Genomic DNA, 19,225 nt, shown 5'->3' with positions numbered 1-19,225 from the left:
GCTTCTGTTACTTTATAAGTTACCATTTACACTTAGGCCGCTTTCAATTTCCATGCCTAGTGACACGACTGGCTAACCTGTGCTGATAACATGAATTGCAATGAAGGGGTGATAGCCTCGTCCTTACAGAGCTACACATTTCTCCTTATTTATCTGATGGAAGTCTTCCAACGCCAGGAAATCCTCAGGCACAGATGGAAGGGTTTAGCCTATGACACTTGGCACGTGTGCACAAAGATGATACTGTTGCATGCCTCAGAACTGGATTTCTCTTGGACAAAACCTTCCTGTGACTGCGAGGTTAGAACAGATCATACAATTACAGAGTCACAGAATCATCTGGGTTGGAAAGGACCTTGAAGATCACCTAGTCCAACCATTAAGCTAGCACTGACAGATCCCAACTCCAGCAGGTCCCTCAGCGCTGGGTCAACCCGACTCTTGAACCCCTCCAGGGATGGGGACTCCCCCCCTGCCCTGGGCAGCCCATTCCAATGCCCAACAACCCCTTCTGCAAAGAAATCCTTCCTAATATCTAGTCTAAACCTGCCCTGGCGCAACTTGAGGCCATTCCCTCTTCTCCTATCGCTTATTACTTGGTTAAAGAGGCTCATCCCCAGCTTTCTGCAACCTCCTTTCAGGTAGTTAAATTACACCTGTTAAAAATTATAAAAAACAAAAAAACCCCAATTACACCTGTTAAAAATCATAAGGAAGGAATCTACTGCATCTTAAAGGGAAGTACAATAAACTGACTGCTGAAATCAAAAGCAGTGATAGATAGAGCAGGGGAAGCTGGGGCCACCTAAGCTCAGAAGAGATTTTCTTTCATTTTGTCACTCCTTCTCAAAGCTCTGCTCAGCAGTATCCTACAGCCTCACACCGCAACGTTCACAATGTTCACAATTCACACCGAGTTAACCGAGAGAAGACGCGTTTCGCACCGCCGAGAAGGTCTCGGTGCTTCGCGTGAGGCAGCTCCACGGCTCCGTCAAAGCAAGCGGAGAGCAGCTGGTTTAGTCATCGGACAATCAAGTGTGTTCCTAGCAGGCACTGCTGGAACCAAAGATGGGCTGCTTCAGGAAGGGATATGCATGATTAAAGAAATGAGAGTATGGCTGGTGCTGTCCAAATAACAAACCAAAAATAATTCCAGTCTCAGAAGGACTTATCACTCTAAAACCCGTCGGTTGCCAGCACCATCCATTCTGCACAGCAAAGTGCTATTCGAAGCCACCTGATGATTAATCACTTACTCCCATACTTGCATTTAACGAGGAAATGGTTTAGATTATTTTTAATAAATATATTTAAAGTATACATAGTGTTAATTCGGTACATAATCCTTCATCACAAGGATTCCAAACACAGGAATAATTTGGTGGAATCTGCAAATGAGGTAAGATTGCAAGACGACCCAAACACTCTCTAAGCTCGGTGATCTAGGAAGACAACCACTGATAATGTGCTTTATAAATTGCTACTGCTGAGGGACGGAGGATAGGTGGAATTCTGAATGTGGTTATCAGCTCTGGTAGACCATACAACATCTAGCAATTACAAAAAGGTCACCGTATGCAAAATGGGAAACAAAACACTTTAGTGTTATTGCAGTTTTCAACAGGTTGTTCATAAAAACTCACTCGAGCTTCCAAAATAAAACTTAAAAAAAAAGCCAAACCCATTGCTACCCTCTTCAAGCCCTTCTACTGGTGTGCCCTAAGGGGCTCCTAGACCTCATTTGCAGAAAAATAATGATAAAACAGTCTCAGCAATTCTACTTCAGTGACACAATTTTAACTTCTGCTCTCAGACAATGGGTTTCCTTTGTCAAACAGAAGTAGCTACAAATAATCCACATCTTGTGCTTTCTGAATCCACCAAAATGAAAGAATAGTTCCTATATTCAATGTAACATCATATTCACAGTCTTCAGTCATCCCACAGCCCCATATCCTATATTAGCATAGAAGAAAGCTACTTCTGCTACAACAGAACACAGTGACATCATTTACTATACATAAAGTGAATAAGCAACCCACCTCTATCTGCTTATCTTTGAAGATGTTGTTGATGCTGTTGTTAAAAGCCGCTCCAGAAAACATAGAGGTTATTGGATACGTCAAGTCTAGAATAGTCTTAAACACTGAGTTCATAACCTAAAAATAAAATTTAAAAGAAGGCATTTCAAAGGTAAATATATGCAAGAATCCATATTAATGTATGCATTAACATATGCAATTTGAGAGACATCACATTCCAGATTCTACAGCCAACATGTTGGAAGCATTGCTATTGTAAGTACAAAAGTTGTCAAGCAATAGAACTACAAAAACTACAACCAGTAACTCCTTGTATGGTGCCATAAATGTAAGACAAAAAGCAGCAAACTCTGCAGCCAGTTTGCAATAAGGCTATGGAAGAATGTACGTTTGCATTGCTTCCCTTCTACCCATAAATCAAAATGTTCCCCTAAAACAGTGTGCACGGGCACAGGTTTCTGCCTTAACAAATGCACATGAACAACACAGTTTAATTCTTGATTTTTTTTTAATAACAAAAAGATATTATTAGTTATCTCCCTCTTCATCCTTTCCACAGTGGTCCATCGGCATGGGAAGGAAATCATCAGCCTGTAGGAATCTATATCTTTGTACGTCTCTTCTCATTTGTGCATCAAACCTGATTTTTCTTCTACTCTGAAATCTTTTATCTGCCTCAGTGTGAGCACTTACAACAACGTGTATGTGATTCTCTGGGACTGCAACAAGGGTTAAGTCAGTCACACGTTAAAGAGCTTTAAACACACTTTCTGTGTATCCATGTCCATTATTTTTCATTCTCAAAGTGAGTTATTGTGCTCTTAACCTGCTCCTTGCTAGTCAGCATTTAGATACTACTACGGGCACTCTTCATAGGCTAGATAAACCAGATCTCCTTAGGCTTCTTGGAGCACTATAGATACCTATTGTATTACATGACAGCGGCAGGCACCGTGTCCTGCTTTCGGCTGGGACAGAGTTAATTTTCTTCCTCGGAGCTGGAACAGCGCTGTGTTTTGGATTCAGTGTGAGAATAATGTTGCTAACACACCGATGGTTTAGGATAAGTGCTACTTAGCAACAACTAAGTTAAGGATTTTTTGGTTTCCAATGCTCTGCCAGCGAGCAGGTGCACAAGGAGTTGGGAGGGACCACGGCCAGGAGAGCTGACCCGAACTAGCCAAAGGGCTATTCCATGCCATAGGATGTCAGGCTCAGTAGAGAAAGCGGGGGAGCTGGCCAGGAGGGGCTGACTGCTGCTCGGGTATCGGTCAGCGGGTGGGGAGCAACTGCATTGCTCATCACGTGTCTTCTCTTGGGTTTTATTTCTCTCTCTTTTATTATATTCCTTTTCATTACGACTATTATTATATTTTATTATTATTGGTTTAATTTTATTTTAGTTATTAAACCATTCTTATCTCAAGCCACAAGTTTTACATTTTTCTCAATTCTTCTCCCCATCCCGCTGGGACAGGGGAGGAGTGAGCGAGCGGCTGCGTGGTGCTTGGCTCTGGCTGGGCTTCAACCACAACAGTCCTTTTGGGTGCTCAACATGGGGCACAAAGGGTTGAGAAACCATGACATGCTGTCAAATGTGTCTCTTCTAAACACATGTATACTGTAATTAAGCTTTCATGGATTCTTTTTCTCTTTTTTTTTTCCCCCCAAGTGCATTACATCCATGCACTAACCTACAAAATAAAATGATGAAAATACACAAACTATATGGCATTATGGCCACTGTATTTGTCCCATAACTATGCTATTGGTCTCAAATCCTAATAAATCCTAACAAAATTCAGTGCCTAACAGTTAAAATGCAATGGAAGACCAAAAAACCCAGTTAACTCATTTGCAATTAAATAGTGTTTCACTGGATGAAATATTTCTGTTAGATTAAATATCTTCTCTCTCTACATGTTCTCTATAATTTAGCAAACAACCTAACAGACGATATGGCATTGTACCCAGGCAGAGAGCTACAGCATGAAACAGCCTCTAAACCTGCAGTCTACCAAAGGCTCTGTGATCAACATCCAGCCTTTGCTTTACTCTAGCAATGATTTGAAGAAGAGCAGCAGCATTAGCCTACATTGTCATGTCCAGCTGCTTTAAAATAGATATTTGGTATCTGTCCAAGTATAAAAAAACCTGCACAAACAAAAAACCCAAAAAAATCCTTAAAAACAAGTATATAAACAGGAAACATGGGAGAACATAAAAGCCTTAGCACAAAACCAATTACGAACCCATCACCTTCATTCACATCTTCAGTTTGGGTTCTGATGGGGCGAGGACAGTGTGTCAACCTAACTATAGACATGCTACTCCCACAGCTTCAGAGTTAAACAGAATTAGTTTTGTACTTAAAACAGGGATTTGGTCTCTGACATTACTTAGAATGATTAAATCGGGGAAAGGTATTTACATAAAGTCCTTTATTTAATACTGAAGAAAAATTTTTCCAACTCAGCACCAAACGTCGGGCTATCCTTGTTGCAAATGATCTTAATAATGCTGAGCCTCTACATTTTCCCTGCAATTAATGCTTGCAGTAATCTTGTTCATGAACAAAATACTTCTAATTAACGATTATTTCTTAATATTTTCATTTCTCATAACTGGAAGATGCCCTTTTAGCTGACGCTGATGGCCAAGAGCCTCCCTCAGCCTTCCAAGAATAGCTGCTACCACCTACCGTTCTCAAGATAAATTAAGTTAAAGATCACCCTTTGGAAAGGCAGCCAGAGCCTTCCGACTTCTGCTCCACTTCTTATTTCTCTACAAACCAACGGCACAAGGACCAACACCAGCATCTCCAAGAACAACACAGCTTCAGTTCCCCACAGCACAGTGATGGGAAGTGCAGCCTTAAGGCATCTCTACCAATACTCTAAGGAGAGCATGGGTATTTTGCAATTCTTCATTAACTTCTCATTTCAACAGCTCTGCTGCAAGATGAGCTTTCTTTTTAAAAAGACCTTCAATCCTAAAATTATTTTTAAAAGCTACCCTGTGGTATAAGGCAACTTCAACAAGGAAGGGACAAGAGCAAACACACATGATGATGGACAAAAAAAAAACCCCTGAATTGTAATCCCTGGCAATTTTGTTCTGTGATGCAGAATGGTGGTAAACTGGGGTCAAAAACCAGGATAATCCCAGGATTTTATACTCAGGAACACTGAAAAAAAAAAAGAGCAAGGGTATGGGAGAATTTGTTGCAAGAACAAACATTTAAGACAGCAGAACAGAATAAATATTTTTTAAATGAGAGAGAGCACCCAGAATTTCCTTTAGTGCCTTTTCAGTGTTTATGTATAAAGTTTCAATGAAATAAGCAAAGGAATTCACAAAGAAAAAAATGTTGAAGGTGAAATAAAAACATAACTCAGGCCCACAGTTTCAGATAAACAGCACTACAGGGATATATTTATCCTGAAGGCAGGAATTACAGATAATGGAAGTTCGGATTTAAGAGGACACTATTAAGAAATCTAAGAGTTCAAGAAAATTAAAATTAATCCATCTAAAAAGCCCTAGCCATCTCAGAGATGGGTAAAGGAGAGAAGCAAAGTAAGTAAATGTGAGTTTAAAATCAGATTGGGATGTTCTGCTCCTGTAACATTAACATGCCATCTGCATAATCATTAGTTAGCATGATGGCTACAGGGCAGAAATAGGACAGTTTGGTGCCTTAAGTGGGCATTTCAGAGCAATGGGCATGTTTGGATTTTGCATGCAACCTTTTATCTGAATTTCCCACATTATAATGCTTGATTTAGGGTTAATTTCAACACCCCAAATATGATTGAAGTGGTAAATATGAACCATCAGGCCTTATCACTAGATGAAAATACATTTTTCCTGTACCTCCTGATAGAACAAATTTTTAAGATTTAACAGAAACACACCCAGTATTTCTGTCTTCTGTTGTTAATAATCTCAAATACAGAATTCCATCTGAAAGGGAACCAGAGGGAACACTTCAGCTGGCTTACAAGAGAAAAGCAAAGCAATCTGTCCTGTTTTAATTTTTGCAAGCAGAGAAGCCTAGTGAATAAAACCTTCCAAACTGGTTGATAAAGTTTTAAAGACGCAATTAAAAAGCACCAAAGCGCAGCCGAGTACACCCTGGCAGGCCGATGCTGTCCTCGAGCACCAGCAGGCTGGAGGACACCCAAAGCAGGTTCTCTGCTGCAGCTCATCAACCCGATTTAAGAGACAATATGTGCACGTTCATTAACGTGCAATCTGTAAGGAACCTCTTATTTATTCAGGATTCACTGTGCGCTTTAAAGCTGCTTTAGCTTGTGTTACCTTTTGCCGTGCCTGAACCAGTGCTAAGTCGCAGGAACCAAGACTCCCTTCACCTGTGGGACTGGGACCAGTTTATTTGGCTGATCTCCTCTGGTCAGGAGGTCTTTCCCATGACATCCTGACCGCTCTTCAGGCCAATGTAGTTTGGCAATGTTTGCCTACTCAGCTCAGATTTTGTGTTTGTTTGGAGGGATCAGTCCTTGTAGCTGTTGTTATACAGGAAGATCTGGCAGACGAACAAAGTAAAACAGTGTAGGATGTAAAGTGATTTACAAAACACTGCACCTACTAAGGATGCTCTCCCTCACTTCCACAGCAAAAGGACTGTTTGTGGTCCCCACAGCATGGCCATCACGCCCTTCCCCACTAGCCCTTCTGCTGAGCCAGGCGGTCGCACGTGGCTGCCGCGCTCCTCCGCGGCGCTCCCAACCATCCCTAACCCGCGCCTGGTCTCGTACGGGCTACGGGTGTAGGCACCAGCCCAGTATGGCAGAGAACAGCTTGTTTCCCCTCAGAACAACAGATGTAACAGATCAAGAGCAGCAGGATCCAGTCTGACAGCAGCTTGATCTGACCCAAACTGGGACCGATGGTTCTTCCTCCCCCCTGCCCCGGGCCAGCACGGCTGCCTTTGCAGCAGGCAGCTGCAGGAGCTGAGCTGGCCAGAAGCTAGCGTGGCAGGGAAGAAAACAGTGATGAATTTTTGGCCAGATCAGCTCATTAAACAACAGTATCTCCCAATGCGGGAATACTAGAATGGCATTAGGGAGAGGCAGAATCTCATGACTGCAACCTCAGAAACCCCCCCATTTATTTGAGCTGTCATGCAATCACAGACAGCAAACGGCTGCAGCATCCTGCCCAGTGATTCTTAATTCTCATTACGGGAAGCTTTTTAGCTACACAGTCCTATGACCATATTCCCTTCAACAGTAGAATATTCCATTCTTCGTGAAATATTTATACTTTGAAATATTAATTCTTCAATTAAAAAACCAAGAAAACCCAACAATCTGCAAACATGAAAGCTTTTTTGTTTGTTTGTCTTGCTGGTTAAACACAGGTACAGAATACACACAGAGGCAATACAGAGTAACTAGCCTGACTGGTAATTTTCATACCCCTCTGTATTTTGACAAAAAGAGTCATTTATTTCTTTGCTGCTTCATTAGGTCCAGAAAACACATCCCATTAAAAATATCCCTTCTCCCAGCCCCAAGTGTACAACTACAGATAAGCTAATTTCTAAAAATACCAAAAAGAGAAATAACTGCAGGACAAAACCAGCATTCATTTTGATGGATTAAAAAAAATAAGTAAGTATCAGAGTTATCTAATCCATCACAATGAAGACACTTCAAAAAAACCCCACAGGCTAAAAATGCCAGGCTGCAAGGTTTTTGCACAAAGAGCACTCAGCAATAACCTTCAGAGCGAAAGCTCACAGGCTTGAGAGGAGCAGAATCAGCAGCTTCTGTAGCAGGGAGCACTCAAGCCTTTTTGCATAACGTTGGCTGAACGCAGGACGCTCCCCAGAGCATCTCTTGCGCAGCAGCCGCCGCCTGCAGCGGTCCTCACCGGCAGCGACGCTGCTCTGGAGCAGAGCAGGAACAATCCTGTAACTTTTGGACACTGGGAATTTGGGGCTTAACTACTGGGTTTGTCACCTCACTCACACTCGGTCCCTTCGGGTGGATCTTCTATGAATCCCCAGCAAATCTCCCTGCAGAGCTACACAGAGCTAGTGCTCAGTGAAAAGAGCCACTGGCCTTGCTCAGTCTACAATTGCTGCAACACAGTACGGGAGAAAACAACTCAGAATAGCCACTGTTAAAAAGATTTATAGTCCCTCAAGCTACTTTGTAGATTAGCTGTGATCTGATCTTGGAGAGAGGGTTTTCATGGCTTTCTTCAATTTACAATGCAACCATTTTGCTGGACTGTGTTGTTAACAGTGAAAAGGGCTTCAAACAGAGCGGTCTTTTCTTTTTTCCTTCTCAACCCTTGAACAATTTCTGGTTTGGATGTAGACCTGGCAAGCTTGTCAGAACACTCATGAAAAACTTCAAGAAAATCCATTCTTCATTAATAAGATGAAATGTTTGCTCTAACAGAGGTCATTAACCTCTCCCTCAGCTACTTATTTACAGATTTCAAGGTACCAATACCTGAAACAGCCTAAGGCTGGGCCAAAACCTGCCTTTTCCTTTGTGAAACATTCTCTGAGCTTTGCAATTTGTGTTCAAAAGTTTATCAATAGATTAAATTTCTTCATTTCATCTTTAACTATTCCTAGTAAAAAGCCAGTGTGATTCCAGATTAGGCTGGCAAGCTCAAGAGCTATGATGCTGGAAATGAAGCCAGCTTCAATGGAAGCACAGCCCCAGGAAGCCCAGAAAACAGCATTTCCAGCTCTGCATCACTCCCTGTGCAGAAAAGATCTGACCAGTTAACAAACAAGAGGAGATAATCCTCTGGACAAATGCACTGAGGAAAATTCCATCACTCCAGCCTGACCAAGAGTAAGGGAGAGGGAGCAGTGAGCCACGATTGCTGGAGGCTAGGAAAACATTGCAGGGAGGTATCACGACATGCTCGCCCTGCTCAGATGCTGTCCTGTAAGCATTTGGTAGTGACCAACGTGGGAGGTAAAGACTGCAAGGTGGATGTTTGACATGACTCAGTACAGCTGGTTTTATGTCCTTAATCTCAAGCCTCCTCCACCGCCACCGTTCCAGCAAACTGCTCTGTATCATAAACAGTTTCTGTTTCGGGTGCTTCCCAGCCCAGCCAGGCACAGGCAGTTCTTAAATAAAAAGCACAAAATCCACATTCTTCTAGCAAACAGTGACAGGAGGTAAAACAGAGTCCCACGGCCCTCTGCCCACCAGGACAGCACAAACATGCTGGAGCCTCAATATGTATTTTCACGTCCCAGACTGACGTGCTTGCACAGTAAGTGGTGTCTTACCAAGATACAGTAGAACCGTCTCAAAGCCATGGCAGGTTAGAAGACACTTGGGAAAGGTAAGCGGTATGCTTGTGCCAACTAGACTCCTATTTCTCCCTAACACTCAAGATCTAAGCAGAGCCAGAGCTTAATCAATTTAGAAAATTCCCTGTGTTGCTCCCCTTTCAATAAGAAAGCCAACATGAAAATGTGGTTTCCATATGAACAATACAAAGTTGTAACTAGCAAACTTGCGAAACAACGCTAATCTTCACCTTTAGTCAATTTGAACCAGTGTAATCTGGTGCCAGTACAATTTTTCCACAACATCTTATCAATAAATAAATTCACCCACAGAAGTCACTATTTAAAACAATCTTCCCAAACCCTGGTTTGACTATGAAAATATGGGTTTGTTTGTATTAAATATTTAAAGTTTAAAATTTCTCCTGAACCAGAGTACCACCACTCTGGAGTTCTCAGGCTACACCGTGAATTACACATTTTGTATTTAGTTTAGAGAAGGATTACCTCTGTCAATCAGTTCCACTGAAAAATGACAGCATGTGAGAACGAAAGAGAGAAAATTATACAAAAGAGAAACACATTTGTTGAGAGTTGGAAAGGAAACAGATTCCAGCACATAAAAAGAGAAGATAAAACAAAGATAAACACAGGCTAACACACTTAAACATCACTCTATGCTTATAGTGTGACTAGAATTTGTGCAGAGCGTTTGACTCCTGCCTCCTCGGGCGCTCGCATCGCCTGCCGGCGTGACAGCGAGCAGCTTTCCCAACTCACTCCCGCGCTGCCGGGCAGGGGCCCTTTTCCTCATACAGACCCCGAAGTGCAGATGGCTGCACGTTCCTTGGGTGGCAGCTTGTGCGCTGCTGCCTGCTAAGGCGTGTGATTAAGCTCTTGCATTCCATCTGAGGAGAGAAGTGCAACATTTCCGATGCTTACCATGGCCCACTGCCTAGCTTTGATCCTCATCTGATTGTAGCTGCGTTCTTCGGCGTACAAGGCACTCATAAAAGCACCAATAGATGTTCCTCCGATCATATCGACGGGGATGCCAGCTTCAATCAGCGCTCTGATAACTCCCACTTGGGAGCATCCTCTGTGCCAAGAAAAGGGAAAAAAAAAAAGAAGACATTATCAGACAAATAGCCATTGAAAGAGCATAAAGACATGAATACCACCTTCTAACAGAACCCGAGTATGCACTAGCTGAACTGCCAACCTCTTGCTAAAGAAGCCTCAATGCCAGAAAAAGATGTCATAAATACAGAAATCTTCAAACAGACTCCCCGAGGATCCTAGAAAGTACAGACCACCCAGGCAGACTTCAGTACAAAAGACAGCAATCCAAAAACAACAGCCGAGGATCAAGGCAGTGGATATACGAGGGAAAAGTCAACATGGCTTTAAGGAAGTGATACATTAAAAAAATCTACTACGGTTCTTCCAAAGCACCCAAGCTTTGGCTCTTCCAAAGCTGGATTTCAGAAACCTTTCCACAAGAGTCTTTTCCAGTGATTCTTCAAAGAAACTCAGCCAGCCTGGGATCACGGGATGGGTCACCACATGGATTCATAATGAATTTGAAGATGGAAAACAAAGAGCAAGAAGAGACAAACACTGATGAGAAGACAGGAGTTTCATTCAGCACAGAGACCCAGGAAAGGGGCAGATGAGAAGGCAGTGTTTGAGGATGATACAAATTCCTTCAGGATAGTGAATCTACAACCTTCCTTGATTTCAAGAAGTGCAGAAGGACCTCAGAGCAATGATGAAGTCAAGTGATAAACAACAGATAAACCTCAGTGTGATGGGACAAGAGGAAAACAAAAGTATCAATGCCCCTACACAGAGAGATTTTGGAACCACTGTGGATATTCTCTGAAAATTAACCTAGTGTCCAGTGCAAATTCAAAAGGCAAATCAAAGAAACCAGAATAAAACAGAAAACATAAGAACATACATCCAGGATGGACCAGCATTTTGAAAACTGCAAGAAAGCTCAGACTTCTCCCTAAAAAAGAAACAATAGCAGAACCAAAAATGACAGAGAAGCACAAAAGATGACCAGAACAGGGAAAGGACTTCACATGAGAAGGAACTAGACTTGAATCTCCAACTGGGGAAGATTGTGACTGACGGGAGACATGCAGGGCCAGCCAATGACATCACCATGCAGAAAGTTTAATGTAAAGAGAAGATTTTACACGCAGACACGTGTATGTAAAGCACAAATTGGGGAAACCACTGTTACCACATACCGAAGGGATCAAATCACAAATGAATTTAAATGTGGACTGGATGAATCAAAGGTACCAGGCTGTCAGTGGCTACTAAACATGAGAAATCGGAGGCGCAACCTTGTGTTCAGGAAGCTCAGAAACTGCTAATTGTTGCAAATGCTTGTTTCTGAGCAATCAATACTACCTACTATCAGAAATGAGAAAGCAGAGGTGGAACATCCAATTTGATCTGATAAACAGAGATCCCCTATTGGGAGAAGGGTCCTTGTCCGTCCTACAGAACCTTTTCAGAAACAGAGAAATTGGCAGCGGAGGCTGATTGCCTTCCTATCAATACAAAATCACGGCCTCTGGTTTCAAATGCTTTGTCCAGTTAATACCAAGCGTGTCAATTAGTTCATTCCACCTGGACGGATGCTTTGCAGTCTAAGCCATACAGCAGCAAAAATCTTCCTTTTTCCATTTTCATCCCATTTTTCTGTCCTCCACGGTTTACTCTATTTCCGTCCTCTTTCCCCTGGCTGTTTACATCCTATAAATACTCGCTAACAGCTGCCAAGTCCGCCGTAGGTGTCATTTGGCCAAGCTATGCTGAACGCATTCTTTCCATCTAAATAAATCCCCTCCAGCTGCTGAAATGCTTTGAGACAGGTTCTTGGTTATACTGGTGTAAATGACTTCAGTGACAGATCTGCACTAGTGTAATCCAAGAGCAGAAAATGGCTCATTTAGCTTTCCTCTCCAAATTCTCCTTCCCTTGCTTTACTATTGCTTCTTCTCATAAGATGCCCTAAGTTTAAAGAACTGTAATTTTATCCCTGCCACAGGAGCCCATTGTTTTTAGGCTTTTAGATTGCAGCTATTTTTGCAATCTGCTTCTTGTGCCTGGCACTTACTGCTGCCTTAGCCCTGCGTGTAAGTCACCAGCTGATACTGATGTTTCGCTGAGGAACAGACCTTACACCACCCAGCCTGCTTTCTGGAGAAAGCCTACATCACGTGCATTTGTTAAGACATGTTAAGCACTGGAAAGCATTTCCTGCTTGGAGGGCAATTTTAAACTGGCCAGGACTGGATTCTCTCCCTTTAAGCTCTTCTGAAACTGGATCTCCTTGTTCGTGCATTCATGCGCCCATAAAATACAGGGGATTTGATGTGATCACTCTGGATTTGTTTTTACTTCGCTGTATGATGCCCTTGAACAAATAACAAAAGATTATTATTACTTCTATTGGCAAGCCATCACCTTTGTGTTGTGCATCTGCAGAGTCCTTGCCAATATCCAGCCAAATGTGTAACAGCCACGTATCTCCAACAGATGCATCGATTTCAAAGCACTGACCTGCAAGATGGGAATGAAAGTACTTTTCTTGCTTGGAAAGGGACCTCCTATAAACTGCCATACTAAGTTATGTTTCATTTATACATGACTACAAGGCTGATTCTTCCAGTTCCAGCATCCTGAACAGAAGCATTCGTGAACAAATGTATTTGTGCAAACTAAAATCTTGAAGAAAGGCAAATGTGCCTGAACCCACCCCATTTCTCCATGTACCACCCAGCTTCCTAAAAGGTATAAAATGGTCTTTTTCCCCTCCCTATAGCTTCAAGCCATCATTACCCCAGCAACGCTACTACGTGAAACTTTTCAGCAACTCCTTGCAGTTGGTTCTCTCTTGGCCACTTCTTCGCAGCTCACGGCGTACGTAAACACGGGCAGGCTGCCAAGGGAAGCTGTGTGCTGGAGCCGGCGCGGTGCCAGGCAGCACGCATCCCGCTCCCTGACAACTTGCTGGTGCATCACGGAGAGCCGGTGTGGGCAGCTCTCATGCTACAACTAAAGAGGGGAAGAAAAAAAAAAAAACAACCCACCGAAGCCAGAAGCTAAGTCCCTGTTAACAGAGTACCAGTGCAGAAAAAAGCAGGGATCGTGCACTTCTTGTAATACCAGACACAATATCACAGGGGACCTGTCCTGTTTTAGGGCAACATGTGAAAATACAAGTGTCTGGCAAGAGGAGTACAAAGGAAGATTGCTTGTGCCAGAGCACTCGCGTGGAGTGGAGGAAGGGACAGGGAAAATCTCCAGTTACCTGGCTGACACGGAGCTGAACGCCACTTACTCTGGAGGAAAGGAGGGACAGGGGAGAGCCTCTCCAGATACAGGGAAGGAGCATCTCAGATAGGGGATGCACAGTCCATTGCTGGAGCTGCACATGCAGCTGTCCTTTGCCTTAAAGCTGCCTGAGGTGCAGCTGGATGGAGCATTTCCCCTGCCAGGATTAACGCCTGACCCCACGACAGTGACAAGGACTCCTGGCACCAAGCACAGATGACCTAGAAGTTTACTTTCAAATAATTTTCACCAGAACCCACAGATTTGCCCAAGAAGTGCAGAGTCTTTATATTAACAGTGCAGAATCTTTATATTAACAGTGTGTATCACTCCCTAGGACAGGTCTGATTAATTAGTGCTCTTTGCAGAGAGAGCAGAAACAGCACCAACCAGTTCAAGGAGGAACTGGAAATAAGAGCCATGCTCTGTTTTCACCCCTGCCATTGCCTCGCAACCTGATCTGAGCAAGGCAAGTCACAGGCTGCCCTGTGCATCAGCTGCTCACTGCACTACTTACCAAACTCATGCTCAATATGCTTAAAAAGCCTCCAAAAGCAGTGCTGTACTACATAAAACCCCATCACCATTTCTTCTTTACTACTAATGGTCACAAATGACCACGAAGCAGGGAGAGAAGTTATGGGGTTGAAGACGTGCTTCTTGAAACAACACAGCACAGCGAGCAGAGAGCACAGCCCTTCCAGCAGAAGGTCTTGCAGGAAAATTCCTGCTCCTGAAACAAGCCCTTGCTTTCATCCCCCGGGGAAATGCCACTGGCATGTGACTGTAATGCACGAAGGCCAGAGCACAACTGATAAAAGAAAAATTCTTCTGCGAGATGTGCATGTGTCAGCTCCACACGTGCCTGCCAGAGCTCAGATTAGATATGACTCTCAGGAAGAAGCGAGCAAATGCAGCAGGACATTTCAGATTAAAGCAGCAGCAGAAATACAGGCTGTTCTCTGTGCTCAGGTCAGGGGGCTGAAGAAAGTACAATTAATACAAAAACAGAGCCTGTACACCAGTATTTTCTCTACAAGCCCCATTTAACATATCAATAGGATGTTGCCTGTCAGAATTAGAAAGAATAAATACAATACCATCAGCACAGAGAGAGGATATACTCATTTTTCAGACTGTGACTAACGGAGCAGCAAGGCAAGGCTGCAGCTTGATCACGCTGCACACCTCCAAAGTCCACTTCAGTTTCAGAAAGGAAGAGAAAATACAGCTCAGGCATTCAGCCTCCCCAGCACCCCCTCTCTTCTCCTAATTGACTCATCAGGATGAAGGAGACGTCTCTGAATGCACTGAAGAGATGCTATTTCCTTTGGTTAAAAACAGGATTAAGGTCATGGCTGCTGCAGAGCTCTGTTGTATCTCTAACCTTCCTGGAGAGGGACACACGGCTTGCTGCACCACCTTCCTGGTGTAGTTAACTGGCAAAGTAGGTAGAAAAACTGAGAAATTGCCAAGGGGACTTTACCAAGCTCCACTAGAGCCTAACAAACCTGAATTAAGGCATCCTCATAACCTTAAAACTCCTGAAAAAGCAAAGTTGTACAATTAAAAACAGCTTTCCCTTCCCATAACAGCTTTGGTTCAAAGCTCGATACGAGCAGTTGTTAGGTCACCCAAGTTTATGGGGTGAGGGCAGATGAATAAGTATTTACTATATTCATTTTAGAGATGTGCAAAAGCAGAGCATTGGGCAACCATTACCCCAACGCTGCTTTGAAAGCACTAGAAATAAACTGAAGGTGCCTGAGCTTCCAGCCCACAGGAATGGACAGCACGTCCCAAAACTCTGCCTGGTATGGCATGTGGGCTCACCTGCGCTTCACAGAATCACAGAATCATCCAGGTTGGAAAGGACCTCGAAGCTCCTCCAGTCCAACCATGAACCTCACCCTGACCGTTCCCAACTCCACCAGATCCCTCAGCGCTGGGTCAACCCGACTCTTCAACTCCTCCAGGGATGGGGACTCCCCCCCTGCCCTGGGCAGCCCATTCCAACGCCCAACAACCCCTTCTGCAAAGAAATCCTTCCTAAGAGCCAGTCTGACCCTGCCCTGGCGCAGCTTGAGGCCATTCCCTCTTGTCCTGGCGCTGGTTCCTTGGTTCAAGAGACTCATCCCCCCTCTCTGCACCCTCCTTTCAGGGAGTTGTAGAGGGCCATGAGGTCTCCCCTCAGCCTCCTCTTCTCCAGACTAACCCCCCCCAGTTCCCTCAGCCGCTCCCCATCAGACCTGTGCTCCAGACCCTGCACCAGCTCCGTTGCCCCTCTCTGGACACGCTCGAGTCATTCAATGGCCTTTTTGGAGTGAGGGGCCCAAAACTGAACCCACTCATCGAGGGGCGGCCTCACCAGTGCCGAGCACAGGGGTGAGATCCCTTCCCTGTCCCTGCTGGCCACGTCAGTGCTGATACAAGCCAGGATGCCATTGGCCTTCTTGGCCACCTGGGCACACTGCTGGCTCCTGTTCAGCTGGCTGGCAATCAACACCCCCAGGACCAGGATCCTGAAACTGAGGCTGGTTACTGAGTCTGTGGGTCTCAGACTAATGGATACAGCTGCATCTGCGACAGAACTGTTTTCTGAGTAACATCTTTTGTGCTAGCGGTTCTCAGAGTTATTCTGGAGGTGCTCATTGTATTGGGGCAGGGGGGAAATGATGTTATTTAAATGAAGGGCTATACAGAGAGGTACCTGGAAACGTGAGATAAAGCGACATTTCTTCTTTATGTAAGAACCAGCATTTTTTGGTATGTGTTTTGTTGCTGATCCTGATGTTGAGTGGCACGGTCACTGACTTAGAAATCAAGCAAGCCTTCTACAAGTTGCAGCAGTATTATCTCCTTTGGTACCTTCAATCTTTTGCAGCTGCAACAATAAGTTCAAACATCGCTTTGAAATTTAATTGTACTTGTATCTTTCCAATAACATAATTTCCCAGCTTTCCTGACCATAAAACTTCCCAGTATTATAAATTTGCCAGAATAATTACAGTGATTATCTGTCAGCTCAAAAGGATAACAGAAAACAGACCACTATATTTCTGCTCCTGCTGTACTACTTGTGCACTTACAAGGAAGTTTCTGATCTGGACAACATTAATTGAGCCCCATTTCTAAGTGAAATAAGGGAAATAAACCCACATTACTGGGTTCTCAGCCTAACATCCAACTACCAACAGGATCTTTCCCAGCACCTGCCCTGAAGAAAGCTTTCTCCCTTCCACTGCCCATTTTCAAAATTATCCCCAGATACACACGTATCGATCCAGAGACCTGAATTCTTCCTTTCTTCCCCTCCATTAGCAACAGCCTCGTTTCATGCTCCCACTTAGCTTTGCCCTCAGATTCCTACTATTTTGTTAAGTCAGAACCAAGGAACCATTTTCCCTTTAGCCTTGCCAAGCTATAGAGACTGCACATTAACCCTGTGCACTCAGTGCTGTGCAGGCACGTTTGGCACAAAAAGCAACTCCTATTTATTACAACCCCAGTGAACTACCTTCCTGCAAGAAAATCCAAATACAATGTCCTTTTAGCACTGACCTTGTTTCTGCTTTATATACTACCTTTAGAGTAAGCTTTAAACAGAGGGATTTGCGCCTGACACAGAAGTAAATGATCAAAAATTCTTCAGCCCTTCCAGGAGGGCTGTCAGGTCTACCTAGTCCTGGGGGGGTGAAGGGATACAGGAATAAGCCATTGGAGGGGAGGAAAAAAACCCACAAAATGAAGCCAGAGGTAAATCAGAAAATGCACCAGGGGTTCTTCTCTTCTGATCCCACCTGCCAGGAGGAGGAAGGAGGAAAGAGAGGCTGAATGGTAAACTGCACCCCCCCATTACTCTCTGCTTGGGGATGCCAAACAAAATCCTGTCTCTTACTTGAGCCAAGAAACAATTCAAGCTATCTGCAAAGAAAGATAATTTATTTGGAAAAAAAAAAATACATCCCCCTTCCCCCACCCTTTTGAGACTTATTTGTGAAGTCTTGGAAGAACCCATTTTGAGCATGTCTGGAAGCTGCAGAAATAAGACAAAAGCACAGCACTTCAAAGAATTTTACTGTGACTTCACTTACCACTTCTCTAATCTCCTCTTTCTTAACACGAAAGCTCATTGACCAAATAAGGTTAGACAGAGTTTCCTAAAAATCACAGCAATGCAAGAGCTCTACCATCTTCCTGAAAGCACGTGAACTTGCCAACAGAGCATTACGACTGGTACATGGAAAGTGTTCCCTCAAACTTGCAGCTCTAACACAGCACATGCTTTTTCAGCTGATAAAGAGAGGTGAAAAACTAGTAACAAGAGTTAAACCACAACTCCACCACCTCCTTGTTTAATTTCATCTGTATATCAAAGTACTGCTGTGAATAAATGAGTTCGGTGGGTTGAAGACTGGAGATCAAGACAGGACAGTCCAAATAAACCACCTGCAATTAATTTTTATTTTTTTTAAGTCATAACTTTGAAGTAGATGGCTCCCAAGCTCCCACTGCTTGGAGGATTTAATAGAAGCCATTAAAATCTTCAACCTCCATGGCAAATGGGAGCAAATGAGCAATTACATAGGTGCTACAGATGGGAAAAGGAAAAATCAGATCATTAAGCATTACGTGGGTGCCAAGCCATATGAAAACGGCTTTTATGTGCATGTGATGACCTAACTATTACACAACTCACCAAGCAATTAGCATTCAGATCTGATAACAGTCACATGGCTCTGTCTGCGTTTAAGACAACTGCACTTTGAGGCAGAATTTTGAACGGATGCATAAACACGATTAATATGGCTGAGCTCTCGGGCAATACACAAGATGGTCCGTCCCTGAAGAAATCAAAGCAAAGCCTCTTAGGAGCAATTACGCTGCAGTCTATTACCATCCATTTGCAAACAGAAAGTCTGAAACCTTCAGTACAAGTTCACAGCCACGTCTCATGAGGTTTTCTCCACAAAGGCAAATACTCAGAACTCACCATCTTATTTTTAGGAGTTGGGTTTTGTTTGTTCAAATAATGTACTCTAGGGCTGATCTGGAGAAGACTCAAATTCAGTATCCAAACATAAGTTATCATCACCTTTTCCAAGGAAGAGCACACATTGCTTTTCTTTCACCTTCAGCCTCTACAAAACAGCACCAAAAGTAAAACACCAAGTCAAAGGTGCAATTTAATCTTTAAGGACAGAGAGTTTAGACTCTCCTCCGTTATTTTAGTTCCTGGATATTGCCCTGAAATCCAATCTGCTTTTTGAAAGACATAGGGAATCCAGGAGCCTGACTGCGTGGCTGTCACTGGAATTCAGAGTTCGGTCGGATTTATCTACACTTGGCAATGGATGCTCTACTCATGACAAGAACACAAACATGCAGGGCACAGGTGACTCCTCCAAACACCTCTATGAATAATTACAAGCTCTGAAGCCCCCATACATGAATCTGAGCTTCAAAAAGGGATATAATAAAGAAAAATTACAACTCCACTGTGCACTGAGATACAGATATCTACCTA

The 19,225-nt window shown here is 43.5% G+C and overlaps 1 protein-coding gene across 4 annotated transcripts in view; it reads right to left on the bottom strand.

Moving 5' to 3' along the window:
• The window catches only part of PNPLA7 (patatin like domain 7, lysophospholipase), a 131,966-nt gene that overhangs the window by 26,417 nt on the left and 86,324 nt on the right, over positions 1-19,225 (bottom strand). For 3 of the 4 annotated variants that reach the window (XM_074891587.1, XM_074891589.1, XM_074891588.1), the window contains 2 exons: positions 10,282-10,438; positions 2,043-2,159 (listed from right to left, as the gene is read on the bottom strand). In XM_074891587.1, the coding sequence (XP_074747688.1) occupies positions 2,043-2,159; positions 10,282-10,438 (274 nt within the window). Of the gene's footprint in view, positions 1-2,042; positions 2,160-9,846; positions 9,883-10,281; positions 10,439-19,225 lie in introns of all 4 variants that reach the window. The other variant, XR_012631873.1, reaches the window with a different exon arrangement.

The sequence above is a fragment of the Strix uralensis genome, chromosome 21, assembly GCF_047716275.1.
Source record: "Strix uralensis isolate ZFMK-TIS-50842 chromosome 21, bStrUra1, whole genome shotgun sequence".
In the NCBI taxonomy this organism is placed as follows: Eukaryota; Metazoa; Chordata; class Aves; order Strigiformes; family Strigidae; genus Strix; species Strix uralensis.
The sequence above is the reverse complement of the archived record's forward strand: the minus strand, read 5'-3'. Positions and strand labels throughout refer to the sequence as shown.